At 43.7% G+C, this 16,906-nt stretch overlaps 1 protein-coding gene across 1 annotated transcript in view; it reads left to right on the top strand.

Annotated features, from left to right (window-relative positions):
- LOC147677886 (mitochondrial inner membrane m-AAA protease component AFG3L1-like) overlaps window positions 1-16,906 on the top strand; it is a 365,672-nt gene that overhangs the window by 159,886 nt on the left and 188,880 nt on the right. The window contains exon 10 of the mRNA XM_086945781.1: window positions 13,761-13,914. Coding sequence (XP_086801907.1) covers window positions 13,761-13,914 — 154 coding nt within the window. The remainder of the gene's footprint in view (window positions 1-13,760; window positions 13,915-16,906) is intronic.

Below are 16,906 nucleotides of genomic sequence, written 5' to 3'. Positions count from 1 at the left end.
CTGCCCAGTGAATCGCTATGCGATGTTTTGCCAATACACTCCCCAGCACTAAAATTTGCGACTTCATTTTATGACTTTTCTTGACAGAAAGTACAATCATTAAATATTGTTTTGACCCATGGCTCAAGTGCCACCCCAGTCACATTTGAAAGACTTGGTCACAAAAAGTCACTACACTTGGGAAGCTCCAAGCAACATGCAGAAAAGATGCAAATAATCCTCTTCATTGACAAGACACATCCAGCTATTTATGGTCCATTTCAATTCCTACTAATTCTGCTAACTACTTAGTATTATCATCCTCAAACTTTTATGTAAAACTTTTTTTTATATATAACTTGTTTCACAGTGGGTACTTTATAGTTCAGTTATAAATAAGAGCAGCTTCTAACATAACAGTAGCACTTACTTAAAATCCTCCTAGTTTTTAAAGCTCTATACAATTCTGCCATCCTCCAAGTAATAACCACAATACATAGCTGCAATATAATAACGAGCATTGTCATTGGTATTAGGCTTTTTTATAGTGTCAAGACATAACAAGCATACTAAGTGGAAGAAAGTTTTTCACATTGTGCAACATGAACTTAAAGAAATTGCCAGTAAACCGATGATGTTAGAGTCTAGGTGAAGGTAAGTGAGGTGTGCTAGACTGATCCTTCGTCCTCAAACTCCACCATTGCCATGGATTTTTACCAAATGCAAGTTATAACTGATGGATTCAAATCTTCACATTTACGTGGACAACCATCTTACAAATAAACCTTTGGTTTCATGTTGTGAGGCAAGCAAATTTAGTTGCTCTACCTCTTTTCGAGATCTCAGGGCACTTTGCAAAGAGGCCCCATCGATTCAGATTCAAAGGCACATGGATGAGAGAACGGTGTTGGTAGCAGTGTCCTCTTCAAGTATTGGGTTTTGGTGTTTTGATTGATGCCCAGGAACTGTGCTCCAAACTTGATGTGGAGGCTTGTGAGCATTTTTTTCTTGTGAAAAGCAAGTGTGGTTTTGTAAGTCTATACAAACCTGTTAGGTTAGCTTAGGGGGTACATGTGTCTTATGGGAAAATCCAGAACCTTTTGGCTCTCTGAATTGCAAATGATAGCTGATGATTTAGACTTGTGTGCCAGTGTATCTTGTATTTAATATTTTTGAAGAAAACTAACAATTTCCTATATATATTTTTTGAAGAAAAGAAATTATCAGCAGCGTGGCCATCAATCGAGGTTCTCCTTTGATTGTGTAGTTTTATTTGTAGGAAGCCAGGTGTCCATCCGTGATTTTCACAAAGCGCAATGCAAAGAGCTTACCAGGGATATCATGGTAAGCAGGTAGTGTGTTGCAGGCAGGTGTAATATGATGCAGTTAATTTAGGTGGAGGACTTGTTTAGCTTCATTGTCCTGTTTTCTTAGTAGCTTGCTGATTCTTTTTTAAATTTTGTATTTTTTTTATTTGGTCAGACCAACTTAGTGTCCTTTTTAGGTCTTGCAGACCTGAGTTGCAGCGCGCACGCACTGCTCGCTCTGCAAGTCTTTTTGTAATCGAGCAGATTCCCGAAGTGGAGTGGAAACCTTGTCCATTATTTTCATTGGCTGGCGTCATCCTTTATGCTAAACGCTGGCCTCCGATTTAAAATTAGGCTTGTTTGTTCCCGCCCTGTCTCCTTTTGGGACGGCCCATCCAGACTTGATTGTTTGCGGCGTGACACAGTCTCCTTCAAGATGTCAGTAAGCACTATATTTTTTAAGCTGGCTTCGGCTCAGAGGAGCTCCCCAACCCGCCATTGCCTTCCGTAACGACCTGGGCTCCAACATCAGTGTCCTCAAGACCCTCAACCTGACCTTCCGCTGCTTCCTGGCCAAAGTACATGAGCTGTACCGCCGAAACAAGCTCCTCGAAAAACAGCTGGCCCAAGCGCTAGACGAAGGTCGGCACCGGCGCGCTCTCACCCGGGACCAGTCGGTCCAGACCAGCTTCATTGGACCCATCCGGCCGCTTTTTCATTACGGTTGTTTGTTAAAAATATGTAGTTACTTTCGGTGTGCGTTTAACATGTTTAGTTACTGTTTACTTTTAAATGGAATGTGTAGTGCTGCGCACAAACCCCACCTCTCCCACGCGCACAGCTACGGACGTCCCGGCGCTCGCAGAGAATTGAGAGGCGCAAACATTTAAAAAGATCCATGAGCCTACTAAAGCTGGCCCGTTTGACGATTTGAATGGGTGATCCCGGACACCATTGATGTATGCTGCTTCTGAGCACAGTCATGCACATCTGCTGCACTCGGTAAACAGACCGCCCGAATGGCCTCCCGCCGTTGTCCATGTTAAGTACCCTGTGTGCTGCCTCCCACCCGCAGAAAACCTTAGTGGTCTCACATGCCTAGCACGGATTGCTTTTTATCAGCCGCGCAGCTGTTGTCCATGTTGCCCGTTCACATGTTGCCTTCTGTTTTCCCCCGGTGTCCTGCCAATCACCAGTCACCCCAAAAACACGACTTTTCAAACTAAAGACATCATCCTACCCATAAACGTTGTTGAAAAAGCACAAGGGGCTACCTAAAACTAGCACTGTCCTTCCGTGAAGAGCCCTAAGTACCTGTAAATATCAAAGTGTGCCCATGCTTGTTGAACAAGCATTTGCAATGCAATAGGTCTCTATTTTAAGCAATTATAAATGACAATGCCTTTTATTTATCTGTTTTCAAAATCAACACATAGATAAAAGGTTTGTCATTTACAATGCCAGTAGCTCAAAGTCTCATGAATGCTAGACCTATTGCATTGCAAATGCCTGTTCCTTAACTGTCTAGATATCCATAGGGAAAAATGTGCTTCCTATATGAGAGCCATAAACGGCAAAATATATCATAGGATTCTCATAAAGTGGAATGAGCCTTTTGTTGCCTTATGATTGATGAGAGAGATTGAATTTCATTACCACTCCAGTAATAGTGATACGAACAAGTCTGCACTATTTGCTAGGCCAAAGAGTGATGCGGTGTTGTAGTTTTGCTACGAATCATAAATGAGTATTTCTGTTTCTGAGGAGTTGATTTTAAGAGGATTCCCCATTATCCATTGGTTTACAGCTAATAGGCATTGGCTGAGCCTTGATGTTTTTATTTGTTGGGCATGTTTGAGTTGTAAGATGATCCCAGCCTTGTTGTAGCGGGTAAGGCTGAAACAATTCATGAGCTCCAGAAGAAAGACTAGATAAATATGGAAGAATTAAGGTTAAATAGTTGAGCACAGGGGACACCTAACGGACTCAAGTGAGATGAAGAATTTAATGACGGTATGGAGACTTTACGCACATGTCCATAAGGACGGATTTTACTCAGTTAAGTATTTACCCTACCCTAGAGCCACATTGCCCTTGGACTACCCTACCCTAGAGCCACATTGCCCTTGGACTAGTAGCAGGTGGTCATTTGTGTCAAAAGGTGAAAACTGGTCAAGTAGTTGTTAAGCAGCAACTCCATTGTTGTTTATAGCCCTTATGTTCACCCCCAATAGAGATCACTGCTGCTTCTCTGCTTCCTCGTGGTCTGAATGCATTCTGTCTGTCTGACAGATTGTTTTGTTTGATGAAAGTTGATACCTTACTGAAGTCTTCCTTTGCAATTGCTTAACCTAAGAAAGGTCCATTAGTTTGGTCTATATTTCACTTGGAGCTGGATTTCTCAGCCAGAGAAAAGACAGCGTCTCTCTCAGTGCGTCTGCTGGAGGGTCGGCTTTCTTCGGAACTTGCTGTAGCAGGATGAGTCGGGCAAGTAGATAGTCGAACAGCTCTAAATCACCATGTGTTTGCGAAGGCAAGTGTGGGCATATTTATACCTTGAAGGTGCTGAGATTGACGTAAAGGTGGACATAACATCATCAAAGAGTCTCAGTTCTTTGAAAACTCCATGAGTTCTTCGATAAATCAATATTCAAGCACGGGGAAGTCACTAGCTGCTGAAGCAGTTTTCAAAGAAATCATTGTGGATTTTCGGAACTAGTGGAAGTAGCCATGCCGTATTTGGACTGCATGAGCTATGTCTAAATATGGTTATGATTTCTATGCCTATATATGGACATGGTGATTTATACCTATATAAGGGCATGAATCTGGAAAATTACACTAGGGTCCTAAAATATTCTACAACAACGCCACTCTATGACGCTCCCCGTGCGTCACTCCCCCGTATACCACGCCACTGCATGCCACATCACATCACTGTACTCTACTACAGCCTACTCTGCTCCACTCAATCCACTGTATGCAACTCTTCTCTCGCCACTACAGTCTACGGTATTCCACTTTATGCCCGTCCATTGTACGCCACTCTGCTATATGCTATTCCTCTCTCAACACTACACTCTGTGCCACTACACTGTACGCCATTACACTATGTGCTCTACGCCACTCCACCGTCCGCTATCCCACTGTACAACACTCCATTATACTTCACTTCACTCTACGCTTCACCACTGTACCCCACTCCTCTATACGTTATTCCACTGTACGCAACTACGCTCTACGACACTCAACTCTATACTACTCAACTCTACACTATTCCACTGTACCCCACTCTAAGCCTCCGAGGGAAGTAATTAGGCTGTACTGAGATCGTAGAGAAGAATTCTGTTCTGCGAGTATTGAAACTCTTGTTTTTGGAACTTTGACAATATGGAAACAGTTGTATTATACGCTGCATTTGTGTAAATAGCCTTGAGAAAGCCCCGGCGCAACTCGCCATCAGGGGGCGAAACACGTGTCCACGTGTCTGCTGTCTATGTCTCACAACACAACAATAAAGATGTCAAACTGCAACTCGAAGTAGTCGTGTCTTCTATATGAAAATCTGAAAGACCGGGCATTCATCCCAAAAAGCACAATACTGACTTTTCACGGATTACACACTCCCCTTTTCTCAAACAATACTCCATTATACTTCACTTCACTCTACGCAATTGACTCTGAATCACAGCACTTTACGCTACTACATTCTGCTACTTCACTGCATCCACTGTAGGCAACTCTACACAGGCTACTCCACTATGTGCTTTTCCACTCTATGCGATTGTACTGTATGCCACTAGACTGCACTGTACTCCACTCTACTCAACTATACTCTACTACTCTTTACCACACTCTACTCTACTCCGCTCCACTCTTTTCCACGCTATTCTACTGCTCGCCACTCAACTCTACAGCACTCCACTGTACCCCACTCCACTATACGCTTGTCCACTACACAAAACTACACTCTACACTACTCCTCTGTACCTCACTCCACTCTACGCCACTCCACTGTATGCTGTTGCAATCTACAGCACTCCCCACCCCTCTAATGTATGCCATTTCACTCTATGCTACTCCACTGAACGCATTTCAGTGTATGCTAGTATACTGTATGCAACTGTATGCCATTCTACCCTATGCCGCTTCCCTCTACGCTATTCCACTGTATGCTAGTCCACTGTATGTTATTCCACTCTGCCACGCCCCGCTATGCCATGCCACGCTCGGACCCGTCCTGCGCCGCTCCACTCTGCGCCGCTCCATGCCATTACACTCTCTTCACTCTATGGCACTCCACTCTACAACACTCCACACTACAACACTGTAATCTACAACATTCCACTGTATGTCACTGCACTCTGTGCTAATCCACTCTGTGCCATTCCATTCTCTGCTACTCCACTCTGTGTCAATCCACTCCACGCCACACCACTCTGTGGTAATCCACTCTACGCCACTCCACTCTGTGCTAATCCACGCTACGCCACTCCAATCTTCGTAATTTATCTGTACTCTGTTGCTTTGTATGCCACTCCACTCAACCTCACTTCACACCAATCCAGTATGCTTCGCTCAATAATACTATACTCCATAACAGTCCACGCCCGCCACTGTACACTATACTACATTCTTCATCCATCTACTGTTCTCAATGCAACTGTACAGCACTCTGCTTTACTGTAAAGCACTTTGACACTCGACCTCACTCTATGCAGCGCCTTCTACTCCACCCCAGTTAATATACTCTCTTCTATCACACTACTCCACCACTGCTCTCTATGCCATTCCACTATACACTGCAATATGCCACTCAACTGTAAAACAGTCTATCCCACTCCACTCCACCAATAGTGTAACACACTCTACTTCACAATACTTTAATCCTCTATGTGACACTCTACTGTACTCCACTCTGAGACACTTTTGAAGTCACTACAACACACCAGTCCACTCCGCTATAACACACACCGCTCCACCGTATTCTACGCCACACCACTCAACTCCACACTGTGGTACTCTAGAACACGCTATTCGCCTCTATGCTACGCATCCCACTGGGCTCTACTATATTATACTTAATTGCATGACACTTTACCCCCACTCTACCATGCTGTACTCCACTCTAGGCAACTCTACTAAACTCTGACACTATACAACACTGTACTCCACTCTGTGCACCTATTTCCCAGTGTACTACCCTCTACTCCGCTTTATGCCCCTACTCCCTGGGGTAAAAAACTCCACAATGCTTTCCGACACACCACTCCACTGTACTGTACAAGGCACAACCCCAATTTATAAGTTTATTCAACTCTACACTATGCCTGTCTGCTCCACGCCATTTTACTAGATACAACATGCCACTACACTGTATAGCAATTCGCCAGCAGCGGCTCCTCCATTATGGTGGAAGAGCGTAGCACCCCTTCCCGCGCCAGCAGATGTAAAACTTGAAAAATAAAATGATAATAAAACAGTTTATCATCATTTTATTTTTCTTCATAGGGTCTAGTCTTTGGGGTGGGGTAATCACAATACTACATGGTACAACACTCTTCTCCACTCTGCTGTACCACACTCCACTTAATGATACTCCACTCAATGACATTAAACTCTACAATTTGAAACAAACAATTGAAATTAAATGGAAAAAACGTAAATTAAACCTTTGTTATAGTTAAGAAAGCTTTATGTTCGAGGCGTGAGAGTTGTGGATCACATGCTATGCATAGCCTGCCATCTCGTGTTGGGCTCGGATGTTTGCACTTTGTTTTTCTTTGAATAAGTTTTTCCCAGTCATGAGGTACGTGACTCCTCCTTTCGGTGATAATGCACATGGGCATCGACTCCATTGTCAGATTGTTTTTTTTCTGCCATCAAGTTCAGATGTGATTTGCTGCGCTCTGGTTCTGCACCGTTTCTCGGGGTCCCTTCGACGCGCAATCCACTACCCTCGAGGGTATTGTTTCTCAATCGCATTCCCATTCTCCGCATATCGTCTCGAACCAAGAATTTTTGATCAAAAAACATGTGGAGGGGCGTTGGGCCTAACCGCGATGGGCTCGCTAGCAGTTGATGGAACGGACTCCATTCAAGCTCTGTCCCGGGTGTCGCGCCAAGTTTCCGCACCTCGACCTGCATGAAGTGTGCAATCTCTGTTTGTCCGTGGAACACGACAAGAAAGCGTGCAACGCATGACGATCGTTTCAATCAAAGAAGACGCTTCGTGACCGTCTGCCTTGATGTCACGAGATGCAACACCAAGGCAGCTCCATACTGGACATCTTTGGCAAAGATTCTGACCAAGAAGAAACACACCCTCAAGGAGCCGAGGAAGAGGAACATGTCTCTCTGTCCGAGGCTGACTCAGACATGGAAGAAGAGGAGCAAGTTACACTGGGTCAGCGTACCGTGAGTACAGAAACCCCCTTGCCCCAACAACCAAAACCGAAATAGGCTCCAGTCCTTCCTCTGCCTGCGGGGCAAGGTCGGCACAGAGAAAAAGTTTTGAGCTCCCCGCCCGTGGGCCCGGCGCTGAAACACAAAGAACAGCCTTCCGGCTCGGACTGTAGTCATCCCCATGCCGGCGCCAAGCCGGAATCCAAACACGTTCATTTTCCATCTTTATCGAAGCCTAAATCCTCGGTGCCGAAGAGTTCGGAGCCAAAACCTTTGACGTTGAAAACTGTAAGTAAAGATAAAAAGACTCCGACAAAAGAACCTCGGTCCGATGTTCCACCGTCTGATCCGAAACAAAAAGAACTGGTTATTAACCCAGATACTGGACATATTCATGCCAAATTGCCTGAAAAAAGGAACTTGCCCATCAGGATGAGCATCACATACCCCTGAAGAAAAGGACTTTGGGTACAAACCCATCGCCACCTTATGTGCCACCTCTTACACCTACTAATCCTCAACTACTCATTACACCCACTAATTCACCACCACCATTGTCACCCGACCCACAGGATGAAAGGAATGGAGATGGGAATGAGGGTAGGCCACATGATGTTGACCCCTGGGAGGGTTATGATACTGATCCATGCACAGACACTGACTTATATCCGTCCAGGCCATCACCTCCTGACAACAACATAGGTTACATTGAGCTTTAAGTACACATACATTACCAATGCTTAAGGGGATTCTTAAGCATGCAGATAAAGTTTTCAAGGACCCTGTCAGGGCAAGAATCATCACGCCCAGGTCTGAGAAAAAATATAAGCCAGCACCTACTGACCCTGTCTACATCAAGGGTCAACTGCCCTTAGACTCTCTTGTGGTCCCTTATGCTCGTAAGAAAGCGAACTCATAGAACACATGTGAGGCCCCTCCTCCTGATAAGGAGTCTAAGTTAATTGTTGCCTCTGGTAAAAGGGTAGCCTCAAGGGCAACTAATCAGTGGCGCATTGCCAATGCTCAGGCTTTGCGAGCCAGATATGATAGAGCTCATTATGTTGAGCTGGAAAAACTTTTACAATTTCTGCCTGAGGAGCACAAATCTATGGCAAATGATCTGATCCAAGAGGGAAAAATTATCACCAATACTTCCATCAAGTGCACATTAGATGCAGCAGACACCGCAGCACTCGCAGTAAACACCAGCGTTTTGCTACTCAGACACGCATGGAGAATTTCAGGTTTCAAACCTGAGGTACAGGCCACCATTCTCATTCAGCCCTTTGATAAGGAACACCTCTTTGGTCCAGCAGTTGACTCGTCTCTGGAAAAAAAAAAAGACACAGAGGTCGCAAAGTCCATAGGGGTTCCTTTTGCCGCTCCTTTTAAAGGGGTGGCTCCAAAAACGTTACCGCAGAAAATCCCTCCGCCTCCTACAAGGGCAACAACGAATTGCCCTCATCAAGAGGATATTTTAGAGGACAAAATGGTAAGGGAAGAGGCAGAGGCAACTCCATGTGTACTTCCCCGCTAACAATCCGTGACTTCCTTCTGCTACCACCGATCATTCCACTCCTGTCGGGGGACGACTGTCAATTTCTGCCTGTCTGGAACAATATCACCTCAGACAAATGGGTTTTACAAGTTATCCAATATAGTTACTGCCTGGAACTTACAGACACTCCCCCAAACATTCTTCCAAAATCACATGCAATGTCACAGGAACATCTTACCCTTCTAAATAAAAAGAAGTTCTCTCTCTGTTAGAAAAAGGAGCATTAGAGATAGTCCCATTAAAACATCAAGGTACCGGAGTATACTCCCTGTACTTCTGAATTCCCAAGAAGGACGGCTCTCTCAGGCCTATACTAGATATCAGAGAACTAAATCTATACATTCGATCGAACCACTTTCGCATGGTCACTCTCCAACAAGTTCTTCCGCTGCTTCAACAAAACTACTTTCTGTCCACTCTGGAATTAAAGGACGCCTATTTCCATATATTTCCATATCCCAATAAATCCTGCTCGCCGCAAATACCTAAGGGTCGTAATAGCAGGACAGCATTATCACTTCAAGGTGATAATGCCGCACCCGCTCTTCCAGTTTCAACCTCATCACTCATTACCAGCTCAAGTGTTCATGCAGTTACTAGGAATGATGGTGTCTTGCATACTAATAGTCCCTTACACAAGACTTTCAAGAGTGCTTAGCACGTCAGTGCAAACAGGCTCAGGGTCTCTTATCAGATCTAGTGTTGGTGGACGGCCGCACCCATCGATCTCTGCAGTGGTAGAATACACAAAACCTTTCAAAAGGGCAGCCCTTCATCAACCCGTTTCCACATATAGTGCTGACAGCAGACGCATCGCTCACTGGTTGGAGAGCTCATCTCCAGACTGATACAATTCAGGGCATATGGAGCCTGCAGCAAAAGCAGCTCCACATAAACCATCTAGAGCTGCTAGCAATTTTTCTAGCGCTCCAAGCGTTTCAAGTTCATCTAGTAGGCAAAGCTTTCCAGATCCGTACAGACAACATGACCGCAATGTACTACATACGAAAGGGGGGACACAGTCTCCCCAGCTGTCACAACTTGCACAGACCATCTGGAGATGGGCCATACATCACAGAATGTTTCTCCTGGCAGAATACTTTCCAGGAGTCAACAATCAGATTGCAGATCTGCTCAGTCGTCAAAGACAAAAACAACAATTGATGGTGGGGTGGCGTAGTGGGCAAAAAATCGATGGATTTAACCCAGATCTTTTGACTGGGGAAGAATGTTAGGCATTGTCAGCATTCCGTCCATCAATTGTTTGCTGTAACACAGTCATGAAAGACAACAGACCCACGAATGGGAAATCCACCCTCAAGCTCTCCTCCCATTTTTTCAAATGTGGGGCTTTACAGACCTGTTCGCCACAAACCTAAACGCAAAATGGCCAAACTTCGCGTCCAGACATCCACACCCATTGTCCAAGGGCAATGCACTTGAATTGGTCAGAGATATTTGCCTACGCTTTTCCGCCTCTCCCACTCATTCCATTAGTGGTTCGGAAACTCACAGGTGTACCTGACATTGACCCTAGTAGTTCCCATATGGGCTCGACAACCCTTGTTCACAACCCTGTTTGAGCTCTCAGTAGTTCCTCATCAAAAACGACACCTCACTCCCAATATGCTCACTCAGAGCCATGGAGAAATAAGACCTCCAGATCCCAGCCATCTCAACCTTGCGATCTGACACCTGAAATCTTAGAGTTTGGCTACCTTCTGCCAGACTGTATGAATATTATCAAAGAGGCTAGACGTCCTACCACAAGAGCATGTTATGCAGCAAAGTGGAAACGATTTGTGATATACTGCAATAACGAACAAATAGATCCACTGGACGCTTCAGTTCAAAACATAATTTGTTATTTTCTACATCTGCAGCGTTGCAATTTAGCGTACTCTTCCATACGCTTACATCTTGCTGCAATAGCTAAATACCTACAGAAAAGACATCTGTCTCTTTTTAGAATGCCTGTCATCAAAGCATTTATGGAGGGACTTAAAATAATCATTCCTCCAAGACTTCCGCCTGCTCCAGTGTGGAATCTCAACATTGTCCTCACCAGGCTAATAGGTCCACCCTTTGAACCATTACATAAACGTGAAATACAATTTCTTACTTGGAAGGTAGCTTTCCTCATAGCTATCACATCTCTGAGGAGAATGGGTGAGAAGAACCATTCTAACAAATACACCAAAACAAAGTGGTTCTGCCGACCAACCCTAAATTTGCTACCAAAAGTAATTTCTGCTTTTTATATCAACCAAGCTGTTGAGTTGCCTGTGTTCTTCCCTCAACCAGATTCTGTGGCAGAGTGCTTTACACACTTTAGATGTGAAAAGAGCTATTCTTTACTATGTAGAAAGGACAAAACCTTTCCGCAAAACAAAACAACTATTTGTCGCTTTTGCTCCACCAAATAAAGGCAATCCTATTTAAAAATTAGGCATTGCAAGGTGGATAGTGAAGTGCATTCAAATATGCTATGCAAAAGCAAAAAGAACTTTAACAATTCTCCTACAGCGCACTCCACACGCAAACTAGGGGCCTCTATGGCATTCTTAGAAAATATACCCATAGATGATATATTCAAAGCTGCAACATGGTCTACACCTCACACATTAAAAAACGCGATTGTGTAGATGTTAGCAAGACAGCAAGCTAGTTTGAACCAAGCAGTTTTACGTACACTATTTCAGATCACTGGAACAGCTACAGGTTAACCACCGCTTTCGGAGATAACTGCTTTTTAGTCTATGCACAGCATGTGATCTACAGCTCACATGCCTCAAACAGAAAATGCTACTTACCCAGTATGTATCTGTTCTTGGCATGCAGAGTCACATGCACCTACCCACCTACCCGGGTACCTATAACTGTTGCAGTTACATCTTATTTGGATACATATATACATGGACATCTCTTACTAACGCCATTATCGCCCTCTGCGGCAAACAATCTAACAATGGAGTCGATGCCCATGCGCACTATCACCGAAAGGAGGAGTGACCTACCTCATGACTGGAAATTACTTCTTTGAACAAAAACAACGTGCAAACATCCGGACCCAACACTAGATGGCAGGCTATGCACAGCAAGTGACTCTACAGCTCTATAAGCCAAGAACAGATGCATACTGGATAAGTAGCATTTTCCTTATTCTTTCTATACAAGCCTAATTTAAAATACATACACGTTGCAAATTCTTAAATTATAGTTATACCTTAAATGTGCCATTTACACACTACCTTTAACTTAATATAACTCTGTTTATTCTTTATCTGCAAACCAAATGTTAACCACACAAAAGAAAATGTATAAACCTTTGATTTATAATTTACGCCACACCTTCATATTCGTGCACATCCATACACAGTGTATTCACCTCTGTAGCCACACTACATTAACTATAATTCGCCACTCTACCGTGCACTGTGTTCTTACAAAGATTTGATTTGTGATGGCAAAACTGTTCTTGTAAAAACACCTAATTTACATGGTATTAAGTGAGATAATATAAAACGGTATAAGACATGCATGGAAAAGTCATGAGTTATAGTTAAGTAGTATGGAACCAAGCCTTCTTTTCCATTGAACCGTATCTCAGGTTTCATAGAGACAAAGCATTCCTGAAGACTAATCCCCACTTCATCAAATAAAATTAAACTTACCATTTCTCTGATGGACACTACAAAAAGTGGCACAGTCTATTCAAACAGTAGCATACTCAATCCCAGCAATCGTCACACCTGCCTTAAGAAAGAAATATGTGAGACCAATTTTTAAGGAAGGCCAAAGCACATTCCAACATAGTAATGGCGGTATTGATGGAGCTTTAACTTCTGTATTAATTTGAGACCTATGGTAAGCAGCAACATAAAAAAAATCATGTCATATCTTCTCAATGAATGTATGAAAAACCATTTGTATAGTATGATCAGCTGCTTCCAATGGCAATTTCCAGGCACTAGAGTTATCACCCTGAGACGATGCCTGCTACCTGGACTTCCAGACCATTTCTGGTTGTTCAGTAAGTTTGTCTAATAAGGTGAGTCCTATTACCCCCCTTCAAGTGTTCTTTTTGTACTGCTTCCCAGTCCACTGCATTTGTATCGATGAATGATCCCTTGCTGGAGAAGAAAAAAGTAGCTTAACCATGACTGTGTCTCTCCGGCATTGACCTCTTTCAAGGATTTAGATTAGACTCCCCCTCTTCATCGAGGCTTTGTTATTCCTCACACCCATTTGGTATGTATGTCTGAGCAATAGTAGACCTTTTTGGGAGTAGAGCGAAAACCTTGCCTAGTAGACCACAAACTGAAGAGGCAGACTCCTGGCAAAGCTGTTTTAAAACTATGTATTCCAACACTGTTGATTTCATGTTTACTCCCACCATGAGGGAGCAAATCAAGCATGTTACTGTAAGAAAATAACTGGAGAACTCTAGTTATGTCAGATAGGAAAGTTTCTTAATTTAAGTGGATTTATGATTGCATCATTATGTGCAGGTCCGTGACATGTTTGCAATGGCCCGCAAGAATGCTCCATGCATCCTGTTCATTGATGAGATTGATGCTGTCGGCAGAAAACGTGGTCGTGGAAATTTTGGGGGTCAAAGTGAGCAAGAGAACACCCTAAATCAATTGCTGGTAGAAATGGACGGTAAGAGAAGTTGGCTGTTTGTGACTCATGAACTTCATTGTTTGTACTAGTTTTGTTTGTGGTCTAAATGTTCACTGAATGACACATGTAGACCCATTCTATCTCCCTCTCTTTCTCTCTACACACGTACATAAATATATATGTATTAATTTCCCTGAAAAAAGCAAACATTAAAGGGATGTTATAGTTGGGGGGCGGGGGGGAGGTCAGTTAAAACATACCATTTTAAATTAACAAAACCACCAAAATTCACCAGTTATAGTTAGGTCAAGTAACTAGAGCTCCCACAATGCACAGTTTTATCAATGATGTTGTTTCAGATCTTGCAGTGATGTTATCAATAATGTCATGGAACATGTAATGCATGATGTAATATGTGAGGTAAGTATTAGGGCATGGCGATGCCTCGAGTTATAGTTACTTTAAGGCACAAGTTATAGTTAAATGGTATGCTTTAACTGACATTTTCGCCAAACTAGGAAGTCCCTTTAACCTTTTTCTTCAGTGAATTTCTAAGATTTTGTTTTTTAAAGTAAGATATTATTTTCCTAATTATGACATTACTTTGACCTTTATATATATTTTCTTTAATTCCTATCTTTAAAAAAAACTAAAGTAAGATGTCTATTGCCATGCATGGCGTGGGGTTGAGTGTAGGAACTGTTGCCAGGCCCAGCTCCCAAATCCCCTGCGGGCGCCCAGATGCACATTTATTTATTTATTTATTTATTTATTGAATTTATAGAGCGCGCAATCACCTGACAGGCATCCTGGCGCTAGAGAAAGGGTGGGACGGTGATACAGAGGGATCAGAAATGACAATACCACAAGACACAACTGCTGAGACTAGGCTATAGTGTGGGAAATAGCCATGTTTTCAAGCTCCTCCTGAACTGGAGGAGTTCACTGATTTGCCTGAGTTCCAGCGGAAGGGTATTCCACAACTTGGCTGCTGCAACTTCGAAGGACCTACCACCAGCTCTGACCTTCTTAAATCTTGGTACCCTCACCAGCTTTGCTTCAGCCGAACGCAACAGTCTGGTAGGAACATACCAGTCAAACTTGTTCTGCAGGGGAACCGGGCCAGCTCCATGCAAGGATTTAAACAATATACAGAGTGACTGAATACGCTGCTTCACTGGCAGCCAGTGAAGCTCAGCAAGAGCCCGCGAAGATGATCTCCTAGGCCAACCAAGCGCCAGTTTCGCCGCCGAAGACTGGACTCTTTGCAACCTATCCAAAAGAGTTCTAGGAGACTCGAGCAGGAGGGCATTGCAATAATCGAGCCTACTGAGGATCGTGCTCTGAGTAATTAGCTTACGTGCGTCGGGGGGGGGGGGCAGATGGAGAATCTTGCGCAAGGATCTGATGATGGACAGACAGCAACCCACGGTTTTAGTCACTTGCACCTCCATGGTTAACTTGTCATCAACCATCAACCCCTAAATTGCGCACGGTCTGTACAGGCCGGACCGCATTGGGGATCTCCGATGGCCAGAAATTGGAGGGCAACGTCGGAGGGATCTTTTGCGTCGAGCAGTACAACACCTCCGTTTTCGAGGCGTTAAATTGCAGCGAATTTTCCCTCAGCCACACAGCCGTATCACGCAGGCAACTATGAAACTCCTCGACCGAAGTTGAATTCTCTCCTTCCAGGGAGAGAATCAGCTGAGTATCATCAGCATAGTTAACAATGTTGATGTTATATTGTTTAATTACCGTGATCAAGGGTTTCATGTAAGCGTTAAAGAGAATAGGGCTGATAGCCGAGCCTTGAGGCACTCCATGCGAGACATTGGAGAATGCCGACTGAAACGGAGGAAGAGATACCGCTTGCTGTCTACCCATCAAAACCGACCCAAGCCATTTCAAAGCACAATCCGTGACTCCCAGTTCATGCAGTCTATCTAGCAAGGTGAGATGATTTACCGTATCGAATGCGGCAGACAGGTCAAGCAGTACAAGTACCGCTTCCTGCCCTTTGTCTGCACGCATCCGAAGATCATCCATTACCGTCACCAGGGCTGTTTCTGTGCCATGAGCAGGCCGAAAGCCGAATTGGACATCCTCCAACAACTTATGATGTTCCAAGTAGTTGGAGAGGGTACAACTCACAGCTCGCTCCACAATTTTCGCTGGAAAGGGCATCTGAGAGAAAGGCCTATAGTTCATGGCACATTCTGGGTCCAGGGAGGGCTTTTTCAACAATGGCGTTACCAGAGCTTGTTTCCATTGTATAGGGACCTGTCTTTCACTAAATGACTGGTTACAGATCCGAAGAAGAGAGGGGAACAACTCGTCCTCGAATGCTTTCCATATTTTGCAAGGTAATGGATCCAGTTAGGAGCCCGAGGATATAGCCATCGCAAGGCTACGGAACTCTTTCATATCAAGCGATGGAAAAACATCTAACTGAAAGTCCTTGCCTCTCTCGGCACTGGTTACAATGTTCGTTGGGTTGACTGCTACCTGGTCACCCACTTCTAAATTAGGCACCCTTCCTTCTTCCTTACACCCTTAGGTACTCTCTAATTCCTCAATAATTTTATTGACTTTCTCCTGGAAAAAACCCCGCCAAATCATAGCTGATTATGTCATGTGGCAATATGAAGGATGCCATTTTGAGGCAGACAGATCTACTGGCTTTGTCAAAGGGTCAAAATACAAAAAGGGGCGGGCCACATGGCTTTATCAAGGGGTCAGCACATAAACATATATAAAACAGACCTATTGGCTCTTTCAAAAGGTCACCAGTAATTATAATTACATCTATATTTCATAAATTCACATATTGGAATGTTTAATAGTAGTGATTATACTTTTAATAAAACATTTTTAATACAAAACATTACTATATGAATGAATCAAAGGATTTCTAGAGTGCTTGGCTACAGCGAGTGTCCCAGCATTGAAGCAGACTGCCATCAGGAGGATAACAACCAACTTACCTTTTAAACATATGGGTTTTCAATTACCTTCTAAACAAATAACT

Source organism: Lissotriton vulgaris, chromosome 12 (assembly GCF_964263255.1).
Source record: "Lissotriton vulgaris chromosome 12, aLisVul1.2, whole genome shotgun sequence".
Lineage (NCBI taxonomy): Eukaryota > Metazoa > Chordata > Amphibia > Caudata > Salamandridae > Lissotriton > Lissotriton vulgaris.
The sequence above is the reverse complement of the archived record's forward strand: the minus strand, read 5'-3'. Positions and strand labels throughout refer to the sequence as shown.